Source organism: Hemibagrus wyckioides, linkage group LG03 (assembly GCF_019097595.1).
Source record: "Hemibagrus wyckioides isolate EC202008001 linkage group LG03, SWU_Hwy_1.0, whole genome shotgun sequence".
In the NCBI taxonomy this organism is placed as follows: Eukaryota; Metazoa; Chordata; class Actinopteri; order Siluriformes; family Bagridae; genus Hemibagrus; species Hemibagrus wyckioides.
The window spans coordinates 32,959,525-32,981,401 of NC_080712.1; the positions used below are offsets into that span (position 1 = coordinate 32,959,525).

General features: G+C 42.6%; 2 protein-coding genes across 4 annotated transcripts in view; one reads left to right on the top strand and one right to left on the bottom strand.

Moving 5' to 3' along the window:
- Positions 1–21,516, bottom strand: part of brf1a (BRF1 RNA polymerase III transcription initiation factor subunit a) — a 34,792-nt gene extending 13,276 nt beyond the window's left edge. For 2 of the 3 annotated variants that reach the window (XR_009204336.1, XR_009204335.1), the window contains exons 1-12: positions 21,126–21,516; positions 18,911–19,149; positions 17,838–17,915; positions 15,531–15,704; positions 12,989–13,020; positions 11,735–11,807; positions 6,322–6,471; positions 3,873–3,966; positions 3,410–3,536; positions 2,462–2,501; positions 2,265–2,357; positions 1,063–1,347 (exon numbers count right to left, since the gene is read on the bottom strand). Coding sequence is in view for 1 of the 3 variants with exons in the window: in XM_058386176.1 (XP_058242159.1) it covers positions 1,063–1,347; positions 2,265–2,357; positions 2,462–2,501; positions 3,410–3,536; positions 3,873–3,966; positions 6,322–6,471; positions 11,735–11,807; positions 12,989–13,020; positions 15,531–15,704; positions 17,838–17,915; positions 18,911–19,088 (1,324 nt within the window). In the remaining 2 variants the exon portion in view is untranslated. The remainder of the gene's footprint in view (positions 1–1,062; positions 1,348–2,264; positions 2,358–2,461; positions 2,502–3,409; positions 3,537–3,872; positions 3,967–6,321; positions 6,472–11,734; positions 11,808–12,988; positions 13,021–15,530; positions 15,705–17,837; positions 17,916–18,910; positions 19,150–21,125) is intronic. The other variant, XM_058386176.1, reaches the window with a different exon arrangement.
- Positions 7,448–13,312, top strand: btbd6a (BTB (POZ) domain containing 6a). Its single transcript, XM_058386177.1, has 4 exons — positions 7,448–8,052; positions 8,648–8,738; positions 9,379–9,497; positions 9,885–13,312. Exons 1-4 carry the CDS (start codon positions 7,625–7,627, stop codon positions 10,915–10,917), a joined length of 1,671 nt encoding a protein of 556 aa, XP_058242160.1. The 5' UTR covers positions 7,448–7,624; the 3' UTR covers positions 10,918–13,312.
- Positions 21,517–21,877: the final 361 nt, after the last annotated feature.

Here is a 21,877-nt window from a genome sequence, read left to right on the forward strand (position 1 = left end):
ACTCTTGATTAATACGCATCAAATTGCTGTTACATTTGGAATCTCAGCAGCTGTTTGGACTCCACCGGAGGCCTCGGAGACGTTCCTCCAGCTCGGATTGAAACATCTGCTTGTTTTTTTCACGGAGCGTTTTCTGATTTTCCGCTCTGCCCCAGCTGACGGATTGATGGACGATCGTTGTGGTTCTAATCGGACTGAAAGCACGCAGCGGTCCACCCTTTTAACAAGAGTAATGAGTTTTCTGTGGGCAGCTTCAGCCTACGCTAAGCACACACACACACACACACACACACACACACACACACACACGCAAGGTGGATAGATGAAAGTGAAGGCACTAATGACAGCATGCTGCATGCACTCACTGCTTCAAAGAGCACAGGGGTTAATGAAAGACGCTGCAGACCGAGCAGCCAATCCAAAGACCCGATAACGGTCACGCACGGCCAATCAGAACGCCGGCTCCGCCCCCACGGCCACCAAAAGGAGTAGCTGCCTGCTCAGACACCATGTGCTAATCTGTGAGGTTTACGCTAACCCATAAATTATCTAACACCACTATATTAAATGATATACTATTAACATAAAAAAGAGGTTTTCATTTATTTAAAAAAAATGGATGAAAAATGAAACTCCTGATTTTAAAGGTTTACTAAAGAATTCCACACACGTTTCACCACCACATCTGAGAGGAACACTTCCGTCTGCTTTTCTCCATTGCTGAGCCCGCCTTTTGTCTTGCTAAACTGTTAGCTTTGGCCATTAGCTAGCTTACACTCAGAATGTCCTTATACTGACCAGCTAAATAAATAAATAAATTCAAAAGCATCATAACTTATCTAATCAGCTATTTTTTTACTACTACTTTAATTAATTAATGGCTGGTTTCTAATTAAGAAGTTTCTATAATGATACGGACATGGTAACATGGAGTCATGGTGTAGAATAGATGAACATAAATTAACAAAAAAATAAAATATCTAAAATATAAAATGAGAACTGAACCGCTTGGAGTGTGAAGAGTGAAGGCTGATTAAAGGCTGAGACGAGGCTCCTCCTCACCGTTCTCGTTCTCCTTTTCCTCTCCCACGCACTTGTGGATGGAGTCGGACAGGCCGAGGCTGGCGGCGGTGGGCAGTGGCCCAAGCAGAGCCTCCAGAGATGGGCGCTTGGTCAGAGAGTCTCGCTCTTCCTCTCTCGCTTCCTGCCGCTCCTTATCGCACTCCTCTCCATCACCGAGGCAGGGCAGATCCGTGTTCAGATGAGACGCGGCCGCACGCAGGTCTTCATCCTCACCCTCGTCATCGAGATCGCGCACGCAGGACGATGTCACAGAGACGGCGTCATCTGGAAATGCGACGGCTTGCATTATACGTTTAGCATGATCTGACATTTAGAAAAACTAAAGAAACAGAAAATTGCAAATCCCAGATATGCCAAAGCCAAGAAAACTGGGCGTGGCTTCATTTGTCTTGGGCGTGTCTGTGAGCTAATGTATGTGAAGGAGTGTTCAGATGCTCAGTATCGTAACACAAGCAGAACATGCAGTAATCTAAAGGGGGTGCAATAATAAACGGGGTGAAAAATGTCTCAGCTAAATTGAGAACTGTTACTTTAAAATATTTTTTTTTCCACAAAAGAGAGAGGAGGGAAAAATGTCTCTAATAATGAAAAGCAACATCATTAACCTTCTCCTGTTAATTAGTTTATTGGAAATCAGCAGAGCAGATCATCAGAGAATGAAACGGAGCGGCGGTGTCATCGCTGACATTTGCTCCATTCAGCCGTGCCGCTGTGTATTGTTACTGTGAGTGATTGAGTGCGTCGTTACGGCTCAGTTAACGAGCTTAACGATGGGGGATTTTTTTTAATTAAACCGGGAATCCTGCTTTATTTGGCCTTTTATTCAAAGCACCGCTGTGTGGAGAGTCGATCATTACCAACAACACTGCTACACATCCACACACATTTACACACACACACACACACACACACAGAGTAATTAGCCCTCTTCAGCTATCACTGTCAAACACGAGGACGGCCATCGCAGCTCTCTGTAATGAAGTGTTAATTGGGCCGAGATTGAGCTGGTGTAGACAGAAACACGTGAAAGCCAGCAGTGGAGTGTGGACGCATGTTTCTGTACAGCAGCGTAACACAATAAAAATACTTTCACGAGATACGTCAATAAGATAAGGTGTTAAAGCGGAGTGGAATGTGAGAGGGGAGACTGGAAATCTCTGTGTGTGTGTGTGTGTGTGTACCATTTTTTGCATAGGCTCCGTAGATCCCTCTGGATTTTGGTCGACTGCTCTCCAGCTCATTCTCTATCTCGTCCTGATAGCCACAGATTTCACCTAAGAGCATGCACACACACATACACACATACACACACATCAAGCTTAGTGAACTTATTCAACAAAAAAACACACACATCCTCTTCCCAAATGCATTACATTACCCTGAACGTCATCGATCTTCTTAGCCAGTTCCTCCTCAATCTGGAGGAAAAAAAAAACAAATCACACACTTCTGTCTCAACCCCACGAGCAAAACAGCTCTCTACATATAAAACACACTATTTATTCATTCATAACATGCCTGAAATTTACAGTCCAGGCAAAAATGACACAACTCAGAGAAAGTGGGAAATTGTGTTCACTTTGTTTCTGAGTGAACTATTCATACTGATAGGTATGTACTGAAAATGCTGTACAGGAATATAGCAGCCAGTAAACAGCCTCTAATATCCCTTTATAATCCATTTATATTCATCTACATCCCTCTCTAATACGCTATAGTGCCAAAAGTTTTGGGACACCCTTCCAAATGAGTGAATTCAGGTGTTGTGTTTCAGGGGTTTGGGCTCGGCCCCTTAGTTCCAGTGAAAGGAACTTTTAATACTTCAGCTTCATACCAAGACATTTTGGACAATTTCACACTTTGTGGGAACAGTTTGGGGATGACCCTTTCCTGTTCCAACATGACTGTACACCAGTGGACAAAACAAGGTCCATAAAGACATAGATGAAGGAGTTTGGTGTGGAGAAACCTGACTGGCCTGCACAGAGTCCTGACCTCAACCCCACAGAACACCTTTGGGATGAATTAGAGTGGAGACTGCAAGCCAGGCATTCTCGTCATCACAACATCAGTGCCTGACCTCACAAATGCACTTGTTCTAGAGGAATGGTCAAAAATTCCCATAAACACTCCTAAACCTTGTGGAAAGCCTTCCCAGAAGAGTTGAAGCTGTTTTAGCTGCAAAAGGCGGGACGACTCCATATTACATTCCAAAACGTTTGGCAATATAGTGTATCTTTATATTCCTGCTTTTCCATTATTATGTGATGTATTAATTTTATCGTGCATTAGAATATAAACTCAGATCTCATGATCTCTGAGTGACCTTCTGCAGCCGGAGCTTTCTCTGTCCGTCTTTAAACGAGGGAGGGTCGCATTCCTGATCCAGGTCCACTTTCATGAACTCCTCAATGGTCAGCTCGCTGGTTGGCGTGTCCTCAAACTCGCTCAGCCTGTCAATCACAGCACAGAAGGGGGCGTGTCAGAAAAGAGACGGCGTGCTAACATGCTGTCTTAGCCAGGTGACAGGTGCTCATGCGCAGACGAGGGGGGGAGCTAATGCAAACTCAACGCTATGGCCTTATGACTAGTGTGTATTTTCTCTCTTCTGCCTCGGATGTATGTGTGTAATCAGTACTTGAGGTTTAAGGCTAGAAAGAGTTAATGATGGCAGGACATGATCAAGTTTAGCAATCAGATCAAATGCGGAGATGCATGTATGACAGCTTGGTAGTGTTATTGATTCTGAGAGACACAGGGAGGGGAGTATGTGTGTTTGATGACCGGACCTCTTCCTCAGCGTGGCCTCACACACTTTGACGACGCCGATCACGTCTTTGATGGTGCGACGAAACTCATGCATACGGGCAGCCACCAGCAGAGCTGCAAAAAAAAACAATAACATACACACACCTTACTGCTGAGATACGTGTTACAAATATGATAAGTTTTCTATACAGAACATAAAAACTACTACAGTAACCAACTTTCACTATAAAAGCTAGATTAGACTAGATCAGACTAAGAAGTTAAATTATGGCGACTCAGTCATGTTCTTTTAGCCTTTATTTTATTAGGAAAAGCACACTGAGGTTCAAGAGCATCCTGGCCAAGACAAACAGCAGCACATCAAACATCATACAAATTAATTTAATTACAATATAATAAAATTTATAATGACAAGAGGATCAATATCATTATGTAAGTAAAACATGTAAAGCATCTTATAGCTGGATGCTTCTAATGTTCGTGTGAGAATAAATAATCATCACAGACACATGACCTAGAAAAAAACAAAAGTTTTGGGACACCCTTCTAAATGAGTGAATTCAGGTGTTGTTATTCAGGGGTTGGGCTCGGCCCCTTAGTTCCAGTGAAAGGAACTCTTAATGCTTCAGCTTCATATCAAGACATTTTGGACAATTTCATCTTTTCGTCCAACATCAGTGCCTGACCTCACAAATGCGCTTCTTCTAGAGGAACGGTCAATAATTCCCATAAACACTCCTAAACCTTGTGGAAAGCCTTCCCAGAAGAGTTGAAGCTGTTAGAGCTGTAAAGGATGGGACAACTCCATATTACATTCATGTGCATATAAAGGCAGACGTCCCAAAACTTTTGGCCTGGCTCACAGTCTCTGCTCTAATTCATCCCAAAGGTGTTCTATGGGGTTGAGGTCAGGACTCTGTGCAGGCCAGTCAAGTTCCTCCACACCAAACTCACACATCCATGTCTTTATGGAGCTTGCTTTGTCCACTGGTGTACAGTCATGTTGGAACAGGAAGGGGTCATCCCCAAACTGTTCCCACGAAGCATGAAATTGTCCAAAATGTCTTGGTATGAAGCTGAAGCATTAAGAGTTCCTTTCACTGGAACTAAGGGGCCGAAACCAACCCCTGAAAAACAACACGTGAATTCAATGATTTGGAGGGGTGTCCCAAAACTTTTGGCGATGTAGTGTATATGTCATATAAATTATATTTTTTTCAGTGTATATATGAAAGTGCACCGCTTTTCCTCTGGTCCTTACTTGCCTGTTTGAAATACAACAGATTACAGCAATGCATAAATAAATAAATAAATAAATAAATAAATAAATAAATAAAAAAAATTATCTGCTATCCTGTGAAGTATAGTGACATGACAAGCACCCAGCCAATCACACACACCGCTAACGTGACCGAGACAAAAATCATCAGCATTCTTCATAACGTTTTTATGCAAAATGCATAAAAAAACTGCCTTTCTATTAAGTCTCTACTATTTAGATCAGAACAGAAAACCCATCATATCTGTGTCTCTCTTTCTGTGTTTCTCTCTCTCTCTCTCGCCCTCGTGTCTTAGGTCTCTCACCATGATGTGAACTCTCCTAAACTGGCTCTTCCCATCACGGAGTGTGGCTCCTGAAACATTAATGTTGCATGAATTATTCAGCCTGAAAACCAGGACAGAGAGTGATGACAGGGGAGAGAGATCAAAAAACTGAAAAACTGACAAAGGGGGGGTGGGGGGGGGCTCTCATTCTCATTATAGCTCAGAGGGATACGATGTGAGAGATGAGAAGATGTGCGGAAATAGTTCCTGGAAATTCCAATAAAACTAGCAGGTTTATGCATGAGAACTAAAAAAAATATAAAACGTGGCACGGATCCTGAACAGTATGAGATGAATTAAGCGTTGTAGAGAAATATTTCACGATAATAAAAATACGCTTTGTTTAAACTAAATAAATGTAAGAAAATGAGAAGAGGGATTTGTTTGACCAGTATTCCGTTACTTTGCGCCATGCTTTTAATTTATAAACGAGGGTAAATCCAGGACCTCACACTATTTTTTAGTTTAACCAATCACACGGGTTCCAGGTTCCAAGGCTTGCTCTGATTGGCTGCTAGCTTGTACAAACTGCTGTCCACTAGGAGAACAGCAATAACTGAACTGTCAACAATACTGAATGTTAATATAAGTACTCATGAATGGAAAGCAGCTCGAAACTGAAGGAGGAGTGGCCTCCATCGGTCAGTCCTAGTGAAAATCAGTAGAATGATAGTATGTGTATCCTTTACACATCAGTGTTTATCATGTTATCGAGATGTGGTCATCACACTGTCCTTATGTATTGTGTTTGTGTGCGAGTGTGCAAGTGAGCAGGTGTTCACACTCTTCGCTACCTGACATCTGTAAAAAAAAAAAAAAAAAAAAAAGGTCAGCATCAATAGGTCAAGGGGTTGGCATGGTTACCTGCTCCACAGAGCCCTGAAGGCCTGCGTCCAGTGTGCATCCAGTCCCTCTTCATCCTCTGCACGAGTCTCAGTGCTGTCATGGACACCTCGTGGCTTTTCTCACCAAACTCCAACATGTGGGCAAATCGGGGGATGTACAGACACGGATCTGCAAACACACACACGCACACACACACACACACACAGAGTATAGGATTTGGTTTTAGTGTCCTTCTGTCATTGGCTTATGGCTTTCCAATTCTCAGACACTGCTAAAAATTGTGAATGACCTTAAAAGGGTCAGAGAAACAGAAAAGGGCAAATGTCCACACACACACACACACACAGTATAGAATTTGGTCTTAGTGTCCTTCTGTCAGTGGTCTATGGCTTTTAGAATTCTCAAACACTGCTAAAAATTGTAAATGACCTTTTGAAGGTCAGAGAAACAGAAAAGGGCAAATGTCCACACACACACCTATTCCCATATCATTATGTTACATCACTTGACAAATTACTATAATTTTAATACAGTGAACCATGAGCTGTACTCAACAGAATCGAAGGTAATAACCAGATCTGTAAAGTCCCAGGAAGCAGAACAAAAGGAAAAAATAAGGAAAATGTCACTTTATGCATTCAACGCAAGTCTGAAAAAAAGTATCCAGGTTTGACCCATATATTGGCCTATATAGGTGGAAAGGAAGCGGTGGAACTGCCCTATTTTACACTTATTTTGGCCTGGTAATATTTACTGATACCATTTACTGCAGCAGTGTAATAACAGTGATTTACATGTGAAGGATGACAGATTCAGTGTTAATGGGATCCTTTAATCATTAAAGCTCTACCAGAGAGGATCTCAGGGCACGTGTTCACAAATCAGCAAGCAAGGCTTAGAGCAAGCTGAGCTTTGAAATGATCCAGATATTTTTCCAATTCCAATATATTTAATTTTCATATCCTGCTCTGAGAGGTTTAACAAAGAAAACGTTTCAATATAAAATTATTATAATTATTATTTATAATAAACAGTGTGTTTATCACAGCGCCAGAGACACACGCGGAGGGCAAACATCACCGCGTGATTTGATTGGTGCAGGAGGGACCGGTGGGAGGGGCTATTCGAACACTAAAATCAGTCAAGCCGCTGCAGCTCCGCATTCGGAACGCCGTTAAGTGTAACTAAGCAACGCGAGGTTTTCCGGTGCACTTCGTTTTGTTTTTAATAAATGAAAGCATTTAACTTTTAATGTAAAAGTCTTCATAAGGAGTTCTATTTATTTATCAGTTTCGAAAGGATTTGTCCCGAAAACGATGCGATGAGAAATAAGGCGTTTGGGAGCGGGACGGTGCGGCTGGACGCGGCGGACGGAGAGTGGGGCAGACAGCGGAGTTTTCCGGTCATAGCTGAGGAGTCATGCGGACATCACGGCCGGATCATGAAGGGGCTCACGTTCTTCCTGCTTCTGCCGGCGGCGCTCAAAAAGTCCAAGAAAGCTGTAAAGGGCTCCGGTAGAACGCCGACCTGCTTGACCGCCGGTACTACGAACCTGAGGAAGATGAAGCCCGCCGCGGAGGTGCAGGAGGTCACCGGGAAGATCGGTAGCTCCTCACTGACTCTGCCCGAGGAGGAGAGCCGCAGCCTGGCGGAGCCGAGTGACAGCACCGCGCCGGGCAGCACGGAGAAGAACAGCGACCAGGAAACACACACACAGCCTGGACACACACACACCAACCTCCGCGACAGGTACACATCACTTATCCTTCATGTTGTTGTTGTTGTTGCCAGGCAGTGTTGAATTTCATAACCAGTCTGTTCCCAGTTGACCTCACCACAAACTGGACAACACATCTTTGGGAGTTCCCCTTTTCATATGGGAATAGTGTTAGGGACGCTTGAAATCCTATAATTATATTTTTATATTTCTATATCTTGATCTTTTTCTTTAGCTGTTATCTCTATACTGCTGTAACAACGCACATGTCCCTTCTGTGGAAGAATAAAAAATCTTATCTTACCATATACCTGCCACTGTCATATTATACTAGTTACTATTAATGAATATTAGCTCTAAGTGTATAATTAATATTCAGTGAGTCATATTTATATTTATTATTAATATTCCAATCATTATTATTAATATTCAGGATACTAATGCTACTGCATGAAAACGAGTATTACAATCATTATGCTAATCTTTATATTTGTTTATTTGTTGCATCACTATTAGCTATTGCTATTAATTATTCATTTTAATGCTAATTATTTGTACCATTTTTAGTAGTAAAGCTCATTATCATGATCTTCTGTAATAGTATTGTTACGATCTCACTCCATTCAGGAACGCAGTGATGTTCAATAACGAACACATGGCGGATGTGCACTTCATCGTCGGCCCACCTGGAGCAACAGAGAAAATTCCAGCGCATAAGGTTGGTTTAAAGAGCTTTAAAGAGAAGAGACCTTCAGGATATGTTCAGGTTGATCGGTCAGTAGAAACGGATCAGAACAGGACACCACATCAGACCTAGCTAGCCGATGACGTTATTTGATACAGAACAGCATGACGGCCGCTGGCACTTCCTCTCCAGGCAACTCTGGAGGTAGACTGAATTGTAAAGAAATAAAGAAACACGATGCTGAGACCTTTGTTATGAGCAGAAATCATGAGTGCGTTTAATTTCTTCAGTATTAAAGAAATGTAGGTCAGTAAAGCGAATTTAAGTGCCCATTAGATTGTCAGTGCAAGTCTCTGAGCCATATTTATAGCTTGTGCAGGTCTCTTATCTAACTGTATATTTGCCTTTGCTCTCTGTGGTCCTTTTGGGTGTGGACCAAAACAACCAGGCCACGCTTTGATTGCAATAAAAACAATTTGGTCCTGATTTGACTTAATTGCAGGAAGTCTGCGGCTCCACCCTTTTGCCACGTGCACCTCAGTAAATGTTTCTGGCCAAATATGAAACCAGAAATATTACATTTTTATAAAATCAGAAATTGTTCAAAGTTTCCTCACTAGGCCAGAGTTTCGTTCACATTGTTCATTCATTCATTCTTTCTTCTTCTACCCAGTACGTCCTGGCGGTGGGGAGCTCTGTTTTCAGCGCCATGTTTTATGGCGACCTTGCCGAGGGAGACCACGAGATCCAGATACCAGATGTGGAACCGGCTGCTTTTTTAATCCTGCTCAAGTAAGACTCCCTAATCACCGCTGGTTTAAAAATAACAACATTACCATGCCGTCCAGCCAGCTATTGAGGCTGGAGCACTAATACCCCAGCGGATCTGCCCTCTTATTTGTCTGCTATTAGACATGACTGATGTTTGATTCGCCTTGAAATGGTTAGGAAAGATGACTTAGAGCAGCAGGAATGAGGCTCAGGGCAAGATGATCACTTTTCTATCTGGAAGAAACACATCAGCTACGGTCATTAAATAGCCTGTCCTATAACGCACTATAAAACTCTTGCCGCAATAAAAGTTGAACCAGAGAGTGTGGACGACTCTGAAACACTGCAGTGGGCCGGGCCCTGTTTTTTTTTTTAACTCCGTCTTCTCATTTTCCGTTGTCCTTCTAGGTACTTGTACAGCGATGAGATCGAGCTGGAGGTGGAAACGGTCGTGGGGACGCTCTATGCAGCCAAGAAGTACCTTGTGTCGGCACTAGTCAGCGCTTGCGTGAGCTTCCTGGAGTCGAGGCTGGAGGCGGGTAACGCTTTTGCGCTGCTTTCTCACAGTCGTGCACTGGACGAGTCGCAGTTGGCACAGAGCTGTTGGCGGATCATCGACGCCCAGGCTGAGCTGGTGCTAAGATCTGAAGGCTTCCTCCAGCTTGACTCGGATACGCTAAAGAGCGTCCTGCGACGTGACTCGCTAAATGCTAAAGAATCTGCCGTGCTGCAGGCGGCACTGGCGTGGGCAGAGGCGGAGTGTCAGCGGCGCGGCACGAGCCCCACTGCTGCGAACAAGCGAGCTGTACTCGGTGAATCGCTTCACCTTTTACGCCTGCCTGCTATGACGCTGGCAGAGTTTGCTAACGGCGTGGCGCAATTTGACTTCCTGACTCCGCAAGAGACGCGCGATATCTTCCTTTGGTTTACTGCAGCCGAGAAGCCCAGTCTGGATTTTCCCGTGTTGCCGAGGACGGGGCTTGAGCCGCAGCGATGCAGACGATTCCGGTCCTCGGCGTACCGGAGCAATCAATGGCGTTACCAAGGACGATGCGACAGCATCAGGTTCGCAGCCGATCAGCGCGTTTTCGTGGCCGGGCTTGGACTTTACGGATCCAGCGAACGGGAGAGTGAGTACGATGTCCAGATCGAGTTGAAGAGACAAGAAGAGATGCTTGCACAGAGGTTGACAAAGTTTGTATCGGACGGTTCGAGCTCAGTGTTCGCTGTGTTTTTTGAGCAGCCGGTGCAGGTGGAACCGGATGTTTTTTACACAGTCAGTGCCATTCTGGACGGAACCCAGCTTAGCTATTTCGGACAGGACGGAATGACGGAGCTCCGCTGCGGAAAAGTCACCTTCCAGTTCCAGAGCTCATCGGACAGCACCAATGGGACGGGGGTGGAGGCGGGGCAGATTCCAGAACTCGTCTTCTACACGTGAGGACCAGTCCATTATGGATTTGAGGATTACTCAATTACAGAAGTAGGACACTATGAAATAGGACACTAAGAGGTAGGAGTGATTGTGTTCCCTGGACTGTGGACTCTGGGACAGAAATGAGGGAGAGTAAATTCCTCAGATTTGAAGATTTGGCCCGGTCCTTTTCAGAGGATATCTTAAAGGTGACCTGGAATAGAGAACGGCTAATTCCATAACTAGGACACGCAGATGTCTGGGAGAGACGGCAGAGCGGTCTTTTACACGTGAGGATTTGGACTGGTCCATTTCACAGAAAATTATAAATTAGGACTTCTCACACTCAAAGGAATGCTCTTCAATCATATTTATTTCTTTAAGCTTATTATTTTAATTTAAACCCATTTCACTTTTTGTTAATTGCTATCACACAAACTCTGCCTGTGAACGGTGACAGTGGATTGTACTGCTCTGAAAAGCTCTCTAAAGTATTTTATTTATTTATTGTTTATTTTTTTAACAGCTTGCTGCTGGCTGAGAGAACACAGGGGTTGAAAATATCTGCAGTAAGTTGCAGGTTAACAATTTGTTACTTAAAATAAAATGTAAATTAATTCACGGGAGATCTCGGTGGTCTGATCAGCATGCCTTTCTACTTTTTTCTATGCAATGATGAGACAGAAAGGTGTGAAAGCTGTGCCACAGCGCCCTCTAGGTCTAAACACCAACACTGCATTCACATCCAGACACACACACACCCCTGACTTTTTTGGGGTCCATATGATTCATTGTGTTTGTGTGTGTGTGTGTGTATGTGTGTGTGTATATATGAAAGGTTTACCTATAGCTGGCGCATTGATGCAGAGTTCTCTGGCCAACACCAGGAACGTTCTTCCCAGGACATACACATTGACCTACAGAGGACAAGAATCAGGACAAGGCCAGGACACATTAGCACAGTTACAGGAAGCAGGAACACAAGCATTTGCTCTCAACACCATAGACTCAGTCCTGATATTGATTTTAAAGTACTCAATATTGGTTTAGTTTTCTAAAGTAAGTTTAACCTCCTCACCCACACCCACACCCCCTCCCTCCCACCTACACACACCTACACACCCACCCACACACCCACCCACACATCCACACCCACACATCCACACCCACCCACACACTCCCCTCCATCTGGGCCCCTTAAAGGGAACTCCTCTGAGGAGTAGCTGGAGGTCATGACCTTTTCAAACATGGGTGGGTTTCCATACACACTCCTGACCCCACAGGGAAAGACAGAAAAGAAAGAGAATTTATAGATCTGTGTATCTGTGTGTGGGCAGAAACATGTATACCGTACAATGCCTCACACTTTCAATGAGAAATTGAACTGAATGAATTTCACTATTCTATTTTATTGAAATTAAGATCATTAATTATTAGAAAGTCCAAGAGAAATCTTGTCGCGCTTTACGACGCCTCGTCACGACTTACCCGCCTTCACCGAGTGACCGCTAATTTAAATTAAACACCAATGATGTAGACATTCTCAGACTGACGTAAACGACAACAGCGCTAATTGTCTTGTCCACTCAATTTAACAGACAGCATGAACGTGGACAATTTGTCACTGTCCCCTGTCCCTTGTCTAAGTGACCGTCACATTCAAATTTGAAATAGAATGATTTCTTTGTGTATCTGGAATAGCATTCTGTTGGGAACATAGAGAAGCGTATCCCAGCTAGGGTTAGGGTTAGTTAACCCAAAAATCAAGGGTTAGGGTGAGTTAACTTCAAAATCAAGCTCAGTATCAGTGACAGGACAAAACATCCCTGTAGGCAAGTAAGTACAATGAATCTGAAACATTTAAGTTCATGATTAAATGATAATCTCTTGTTTATGATACAAAGTCATTCAAATCTCATTTTAACACACACACACGAAGGCAAATATCAATATCCTGAACTCATCACTCATAGCAAAACATAGCCGAGTGACACTGTATTAATCGCAGCTCATCTGCGCGCGCACACACACACACACACCCCGTTTATCAAAGTCATTTGAAGAGAAAACCTGAGCTGATAAGGTGTATTAAACCCACCTGCAGCAGATCGCTGAGATCCAGGAGCATGTCTGACATGGCTCTGTTAAAGAATCCAGCCTTTATAAACACAAACCACAGTCAAAAAAAAAATCCTGATTTATGAGAAATAAAAATTTTAAAAAAAAAGGAGAACATCAGCTGAATTACAAACCGAGTTCTAATGGTGTTTAGATTGAATAAAAATAGACAGCTGTTACTCTAATGTTATTCTGAAAGAACAAAGAGCTGGCGTTATTACCCATAACGCACTGCCAGGTGTTTATTATGAGGAGCTGATTTGGGTTATCAGTGCAGATATTTCTATTCAGCATTTTCCTGATGTGACAAAGAAATAAAAAATCATCCATTGTCTATACCCGCTTTATTCCTAATTCGGGTCACGGGGATCTGCTGGAGCCTATCCCAGCACACATTGGGTGAAAGGCAGGGGTACACCCTGGACAGGTCACCAGTCCATCACAGGGCCACACATATAGACAGACAACCACACACACTCACTCCTATGGGCAATTTAGAATGACCAATCCACCTAAAGTAAATGTTTTTGGACTGTGGGAGTAAACCGGAGTAAACCCATGCAGGCACGGGGAGAACATGCAAAGTCCACAAAACCCAGGATTCGAACCCAGGACCTTCTTGCTGTGAGGCAACAGTGCTAACCACTAAGCCACCGTGCTGCCCTAATAAATGTGAAAAGAATGTTTTAGAATATAAACAATTTCACAGGATTATAAATCAGATGCTTGGGTATTCTTGAGGCAGCATGTGAACCACCAAAAGATGACCACGACCCTGACCACTGAAGATTGATGAATGAATGAACACAGATATCTTCATTAAGCTGCTCTTTACTCTTGTACGTGGGTTTATCCAGCAATTTTCACACGACTCGCTAACATTTTCTTGTGAAAGGAACACCGCTAGTCTCTTAGCCACTCTTTAGTCTCAGTTTATAATGAAGAAGCTCCTCTGAAGACGAAAACGTGTTACGATCATTAGTATTTTTGACGCATCTATCCATTACACAAACACAGCTTTAATCTCCACGCTGAAATACTAATGGACCAAAACGTGTGAAAGCCGTGATTAATTGAGTGGCGCGGAAAATTTCCCGCTGATCGTTTGTAACGACAACGGATTAAAGTGTGCGATACATCAGGACCACCGACGCCGATACTGATTAACAAAACTCATTAACCCAAACCTGACCTCGCCAACCTGCAAATCAACCGTCTCCTGGCAACCAAGCACCCACGGCAACCTTCGCCATGCAGACGGGCACACCTGTGCAACCAGGCGGTAGTGGATTAATAACAAAGACCATTAAGGGATTAGTTGCCGCGGCAACCGATAGATAATCCACAACGGAGAGACTGATGATGAATCAACTGGATATTATGGGATACACACATAGACAGATAAGAATTATACTTTCAGAACATCTTTACACACACACGTTTATACATATGAGGCTCGTGAAATATCCTTTTTTTTTTGTTATAATCAATTAAGAAAGTTTGGGGTGTGAAGTTTGATACTTTAGTCTAGACGCTTCCACACGAGCTTCCGAACTCCAGCACGGAACAAAGAGGGGAAAATGTAAGGCCCCAAACATCTCCAGGCTGATCAGCTTCGTTCGGGTGGTGTGTTTAATTTTCTGCTGAACTCGTCCTTTAATGTTCGCGTCGTTTCACTTCAGAGGCAGAATGTATAATTCAAAAAGCCCTAAGCTGCTGAGATTCTGCGACTCGCTGCCTCTAATTAGAACCAGAGGAGCTACTGAGCTATATTTAACACTCCCACTGGGAAGCCCCAGCTACAAACACTGCACACACACACACACACACGGTTTCCAAACCAGCAATCTCTGAATGCATTTATCATTCTTTCTTTCTGTCTTTCTTCAAGTCTTTCTCCCACCTTCCTTCTGTTCCTTCTCTCTGCCTCGTCTTGTTTTTTTAATGATTTATCCATTTATTCATTGGATTTATTCCTTCAGTCATCAATTCACTTTTTCATTCATGTCTTCGTATTTTTTCTCTCTCTTCATCAATCTGACCATCCAGTTATCTCTCCACACATTAACCACCTATATTTACAACCTGACCCTGCCTCATACACTTCAGAACCCGCCTCTCCCACTTCAGACCCCACCTCTTCGGTACAGACCCCACCTCTTCTGCTTCAGACCCCTTTTATTCGCTTCAGACCCCATCTTATCCGTTTCAGACCACACCTCTTCGCTTCAGACCCACCTCATCCTCATCAGACCCCGCCTTATCTGCTTCAGACCTTACCTCTTCCACTTTAGACCCCACCTTATCTGCTACAGACCCCGCCTCATCCTCGCTAGACCCTACCTCATCAGCTTTAGACCCCACCTCATCCGCTTCAGACCCTGCCTCATCTGCTTCAGATCCCACCTAATCCTCACCAGATCCCACCTAATCCTCATCAGACCCCACCTCTGTGCTTCAGACCCCACCTCTTTTTCTCCTGACCCCGCCCATCCGTCTGTTGCTCCTCCCCTAAAGGATACGGGGCGTTCCCTCCGTCCTGCACACCAGGTAGAGGCAGGCGGCGATGACGTGGGCCGACTTCCTCCCTCGGGTCAGGCGTTTACAGAGAGCCATTTTGTAGAAGTTGAAGGCCGTGTCCAGGCAGTGCTGGTTCATCTGCAGCTGGCGCCCCAGGTGATTTATATTCCTCTTCGCTAAACAACAAATGAAAAGCAAACAGTCAACAACAAACAACATGAACTCTGTATTAACTCTGTTCTATACTCTATACATTCTAAAAGTTATTCAACTCATAAAAAGTCCACTTCTTCAAAAAAAAATAAAAACAGTCTATACATTAATTTATTGCGTAACTCTCATTAACATGCACTACATGTTTTTATTTGATGTGTTGAACCCATGAATCAGTTAGATGAAGTTCACTTCTGTGTTTACTTCACTGTGTTTACTTTAACACTCTGTTAACATTGTTGTCTTCTTTAATTAATTAGGAAAATAAGAATTCACACGAGTCAAGCCGGGGGTGCCAGTACTTTCACTTGAGTGAAGTGGAAGAGAATATTTGGCAGAATTTTAAAGATCCTCTTAGGAACTGCTTTACAGGCTGTACAGTGCACTCTGAAGGTGGACTGGTGTTTCATCCTCTACATAGAGAACATTCAGTGAGTGTGTTTATGTGAATGAACACAGACTCTAACATTCCAGTGTGTTTAGATGGATGGATGGATGGATGGATGGATGGATGGACAGACAGACAGACAGACAGATATATACTTTATTCCTCCCAGTGGTAAATGTACCCCGTGTTTGAACAGTAAGTTGTTAGTTCTCAATCACTGCTCAGTTTCCACACATTAAGAGGAACTCCTCTGTTTCTCCTTTCACACTGATGATGTTATTCACAGCTAAAAGAAATAATCTTAGTGTTTTATATACAGAGTGATTGATCATTCATTCTGTTCTTAATGCTAACGAATACAGCCGTGACTTCTGGAGCCTTGTTTTGACTTTCGGCATAAATGATGGTTACTGCTGCAACACTGCGGCATGAATTATTCACACTCACACTCGTCTGATCGTCTGATGCATGGGGTGTGTGTGTGTGTGTGTGTGTGTGATACACGTGGAATAAAATGCAAGTATTTCAGGAAACACGGCACAGGAAACTCATACTAACTCACATACACACACACACACACACGATAAATCTCAACACTGACCCCAGGATCTTAATCACACAGGGACATGGTTGGATGTGCCTGCACTCACAATTACACACACACACACACACACACCATGCCATATTGATACATTATCACAACATTCCATCCAGCTTTAGCACCCCTTCTGCTTTTAACCTCTACACTCAGCATTTTTCCAGCACACACACACAGAGATCAGCAAAGACTCACAGGACATAGAGTCCTAATTTCAGATCCCTGCACTTCATCTTCTCTCTCTGAGCCCTCGGGAGTGATGCTTACACACAAACGCCTCTCTGTGCGTCTTTACAGAAGCGTGAATCAGATCAAATTTAAATCAGACGTTTAAATCAGACCTTTAAACCAGTTCCAGCGCCGTGTAATGCGCTTCAGAAACACATTTCACTTCTTCACATCCTTCTCAAAGTACACATTACATTCATTAAACATAAAATGTGGGTTAATCCTGCAGAAAACATGAAGAGAGAGAGAGAGAGAGAGAGAGAGAGAGAGAGACAGAGAGAGAGGGAGAGAGAGGGAGAGAGGGAGAGAGAGAGAGACACAGAGAGATGGAGAGAGACGGGGAGAGACAGGGAGAGAGGGAGAGAGAGAGACAGAGAGAGAGAGACAGACAGAGAAAGAAAGAAAGAAAGAAAGAAAGAAAGAAAGAAAGAAAGAAAGAAAGAAAGAAAGAAAGAAAGAAAGAAAGAAAAAGAAAGAAAGAAAGAAAGAAAGAAAGAAAGAAAGAAAGAAAGAAAGAAAGAAAGAAAGAAAGAAAGAAAGAAAGCTTTATCCACCTGAGCCTCTTAATTTAAAACTGGCTGTTTGTCAAATCTGGCAATTTTATAAAAGAAATATTATAATTATTTTAAAAGATTATATAATAATAATAATAATAAATATTTTCATAGTATTATATTATATAATAAATATTACTATATATATATATATATGCTTAATAATATATTATTGTTATTATTACTATTTACAAGATGTTTTTGAGTATTTGTGGCGATAAAGGTCTCAATTTCTTTGCACTTTATTCTCTGAATCATTTTTAACCTTCATTAGAAACTGATTGTTATAAACGCTGCATGAGAGTCTTATAACTGAGTTATAACTCACCGTTCTGTAACGTCTGCGCTCTGGACTCTTTTCCCATCCCCATGTAGTTTCCACCCAGAGATGGGGCAGGACCCTGAGCTGTGGAACAAAAACACACACACACACACACACACACACATTAACCAGCATCATGACAAAAAAAAAAAAAAAAAAAATCGACATCATCCTTAAGACCACTGATGTGTTTTTTTTATAAAATGGTTGAAATCTGCTGGCTGAAATACGGTACAGTTTTCTACAGAAAAGCATTTCCAGTTTATTTCATTATAGAAAATTAAAGTAAAATAAAGCCAGCAATCAGCTGATAGTTTATGTGTAAATGGAGAATGTACTAGTAATACAAACATAAACTCATTATAACATATGATATAATGGCTTATAATGCCTTATAAGATACACACTGTTCTCACAAACACATTTGACTCTTTTATAATAAATTCATAATCAGCTATTCCAATTTAAATTTATATTTCTAACATTTATTTTTATCATAACGGATCTATTTTTAACCAGCGTTTATATATCTACATTATATTTATTTACTTCCGCTCTGCCGCCACCTTGTGGCCAAAAGTAGTATTAGTATAGTAGTATAGTAGTATTAACTCTGAATATATTTTACTCAATTTCTTTACTGTTTATTTCATTCTAGTTAGTTTCAGAGGGTGATAAATTACAGCAATTACAGTCGATTAATTATAGTGATTTCTCTCTCTCTCTCAAGCCCTTAAGTTCTCTCTTAAGTTCAAGCCCTTTAGGAAATGCAGTACAAGAGTAAAACACAGGCTTTTGCTGTGATTGGACACTAAGAAAGCACGAGATGCTACCAGAGGAAAAATACTAGCTAAAAAATAAGAAACCGACAGATGAGAGGTTCTGATCTTAGCTTTATAGCACAGAAAGTTTTTTTATTGTAGTTTATGATGTTAGCAGAGTCAGACTGATGATTGTGATTGATCAAATCTAACCCAAGCTCCTTCTGTCATGTGACGTTTCTGTGAATGCTGTTTTCCAAAAGCTTCTGTTGCACAGTATCAGAAGACCGATTATCGGCACACGTGTAAATCACTCACAGTCTGAGGCCACGAACTGGCCGACCGCCGACGAGGCTCCGCCGCTGCTCTCCACAAAGGTCACCTCCGAGACGATGATGTTGTCCTCGAGCACGGAGCCGCAGCCCATACACACGGCGTCGCCACGGGCCTGGTCCACGTCCACGTCCGTCCCACCGCAGTTCTTACACCTCCGCATGGTGGTGCTGTGGTGGTTTCCTCAGCCGCAGAGAAAGAGAAACGGCGATGACGAGGACCGTCTGTTTAAACAAAAGAGAAGATGGAGATGAACACTTCTGAGAGTCGTCGCAAAATAAACCCAATTAAATTTGTCGCTAATTTCAACTGCGTAACATATTCAAGTTTTATAGAAAAATAATGAAACCACAGCCTCTTAGAGTCAGCGAGGGTTTTATTATTTCAATTCAATTTTATTCACAGAACATCAGAAATATAGTACAAAAGCTCAAGATTTTTATTTTATATTAGACAAAAACTTCAAAATGAATGTTATATAATCCCTAGTGAGAAGCCTGAGGTGACTGTGGCAAGGAAAATCTCCCTGAGATGATATGAGGAAGAAACCCTGAGAGGAACCAGACTCAGAAGGGAACCTCCTCCTCATTTGGGTGACAGTGAATAGTGTGAATTATCATAAACACCAGAGAGTGTGATTATGAATAACGTCCTTTCTACAGTTGTGTAACCAGGAGCTCCTGAGCAACTCATAAATTATCTTCTTTAAAGATTCAACACCAACTCCTCCATGCCAAAGCCTTCAGATGCTTCATGATGGAGATACGGCATGTGTAGAATGTCCTTCTTCTTTTGGCTTTTCCCTTTGGGGGTCTCCACAGCGAATCATCTCCCTCCACCTATCCCTATCTTCTGCATCCTCAACACTTACACCCACTAGCTTCATCTCCTCATTTATTACATCCATATTCCTCCTCTTTGGCCTTCCTCTTTGCCTCCTGCCTGGCAGCTCCATGTCCAACATTCTCCTACTAATATACTCACTCTCCCTCCTCTGAACATGTCCAAACCATCTAAATCTGGCCTCCCTAACTTTGTCCCCCAAACGTCCAACATGAGCTGTCCCTCTGATGTACTCGTTCCTAATCCTGTCCAACCGTGTCACTCCCAAAGAGAACCTCAACATCATCAGCTCTGCCTCCTGTCTCTTCCTCAGTGACACTGCCTCTAAACCATACAGCATGCCCGGTCTCACCACTGTCTTGTACACCTTCCACCTTGATTCTCGCCAGTATTTTTCTATCACGCATGTGTAGAACTTTATTTTGCGAATTGAATAGCAGCTTGTTGTCCTAAGAGTCCACATGGGGTCTTTAAATGTCTGAAACCTTCATGAATTCAGAGCTTTAATGGAAAAAATCCAAGCTGTAAACAACAGCGCTGTGTTACTGTGCTGTAGATGATGTGATGGAATGAAGTTGAACTGCTACAAGAGGAATAATAATTATAACAACAGAGTCAAGACATTATTTTATCCACCATGCTGCAAACTCGGTTTCGACCCAAAAGCAGCCACAGAACCAGGAAACACCAATAGGAATGTCTGAAATGATGCTGATCCTCAAATGGACGGTCAAGTCATGTTAAGGTCAGTCTGGAAAAATCAACCCTAATGTCCAAACTGGACTCTCCACCCTAAAGACGTTTTCCTGTGTGTTTTTTTCCCTTCTCTTATATCTAGTTCCTCTTGTATCTAGTTCCTGTTTTCTCTTCCATTATAGCAGCTGTAAACAGTCAGTCTCTCACCAGCTGCTCTGTTAATGAGACAAAACCAATGACTGAGCAAAATGCAAAGTCTGACATGATCTAATAAAAAGTTGTGTACTGTTTATTTACTAATCCCAGCCAATTCAATATGCATACATTGAACACCAGTCTCCAGTGCTCCTGTTGGGCTTGTGAAACCCTCACACAATTCATTCTGACACAGAACCCAAAAGTAAAGACAAGAAGGATCGTGTGCAGCTTTCTGCTTGTCCTCCAGCACCACACCGGACCTTCTGTGAGCTTTTAATCTTCTTTAGGAACTCGGACATGGCAGCTTGTAGAGGCCATGTTGTGACGTGGCAGAGTAATGCACTGGACTTTAGTCATAATGCGTGTTATTTCTCAACATATTTATGCTGGAGTCTGTCATGCTGGAGTAGAGGTTTGTACATTTGCACGTCAGAAAAATTTTATTAAACTAAGCAGTAAATACCTAGAGCAGCTGGCAAGCCGGGTCCAGTAAAGTCCTGCCTGGATCAGCAAGGGCGCGTGGCTTACTTGGCTTCCTATTTCCCGAAAAAACGTCTGTAATTCACTTGAAAGATCTCCTCGATAGTTCTCGTAAATACTTAGCTCAATGTCTTCAACTGACAAGCTTGAAAATGATCATTCTTTCAACCCCATTAAAAAGGTATTGGGCTATCAGATCAACAAACAGCACATGGCCGGCAGCAGCGTGTCTTCCATGGAACATACCAATGTCGCTTCGTGTTTGACAGGGGGGGAGTGCAGAGTGAAACAAGGCTTTACGTACACCTTTTAGTGTCATCATGGAGTCTCGGTGACAACTAAAGTTCTTGATACTGCATAAAACAATGTGAATCAAGTCATAATTACAAGTATGATCATAACTCTGCTGACAAGTACTCGGTGTAAACACCCCCCGCGCTAGCCGCTGACATGGAAGTTCGCAATTGATTCATTTCAAGGATTCGATTCACACAGTTCGGTTCAGTTATTTAGTTTTTTGTTTGCTTGTTTTTTAGGGTGATATTTCTTACAAAATATAGCTAGCCTGTGTTGTGTTCAGATAAATTTTATTAAAACATTTTAATGCAGGTTTTGTGAGTCAAGTCAACTGGACTTCACTGGTCATCCGAGCAGTTTCTTCAGTCTGAATCTTTTAACCAGATAGCTTCTAGCAAAAGAACACACAGACCAAACTGATTACCCAGAACCAACAGA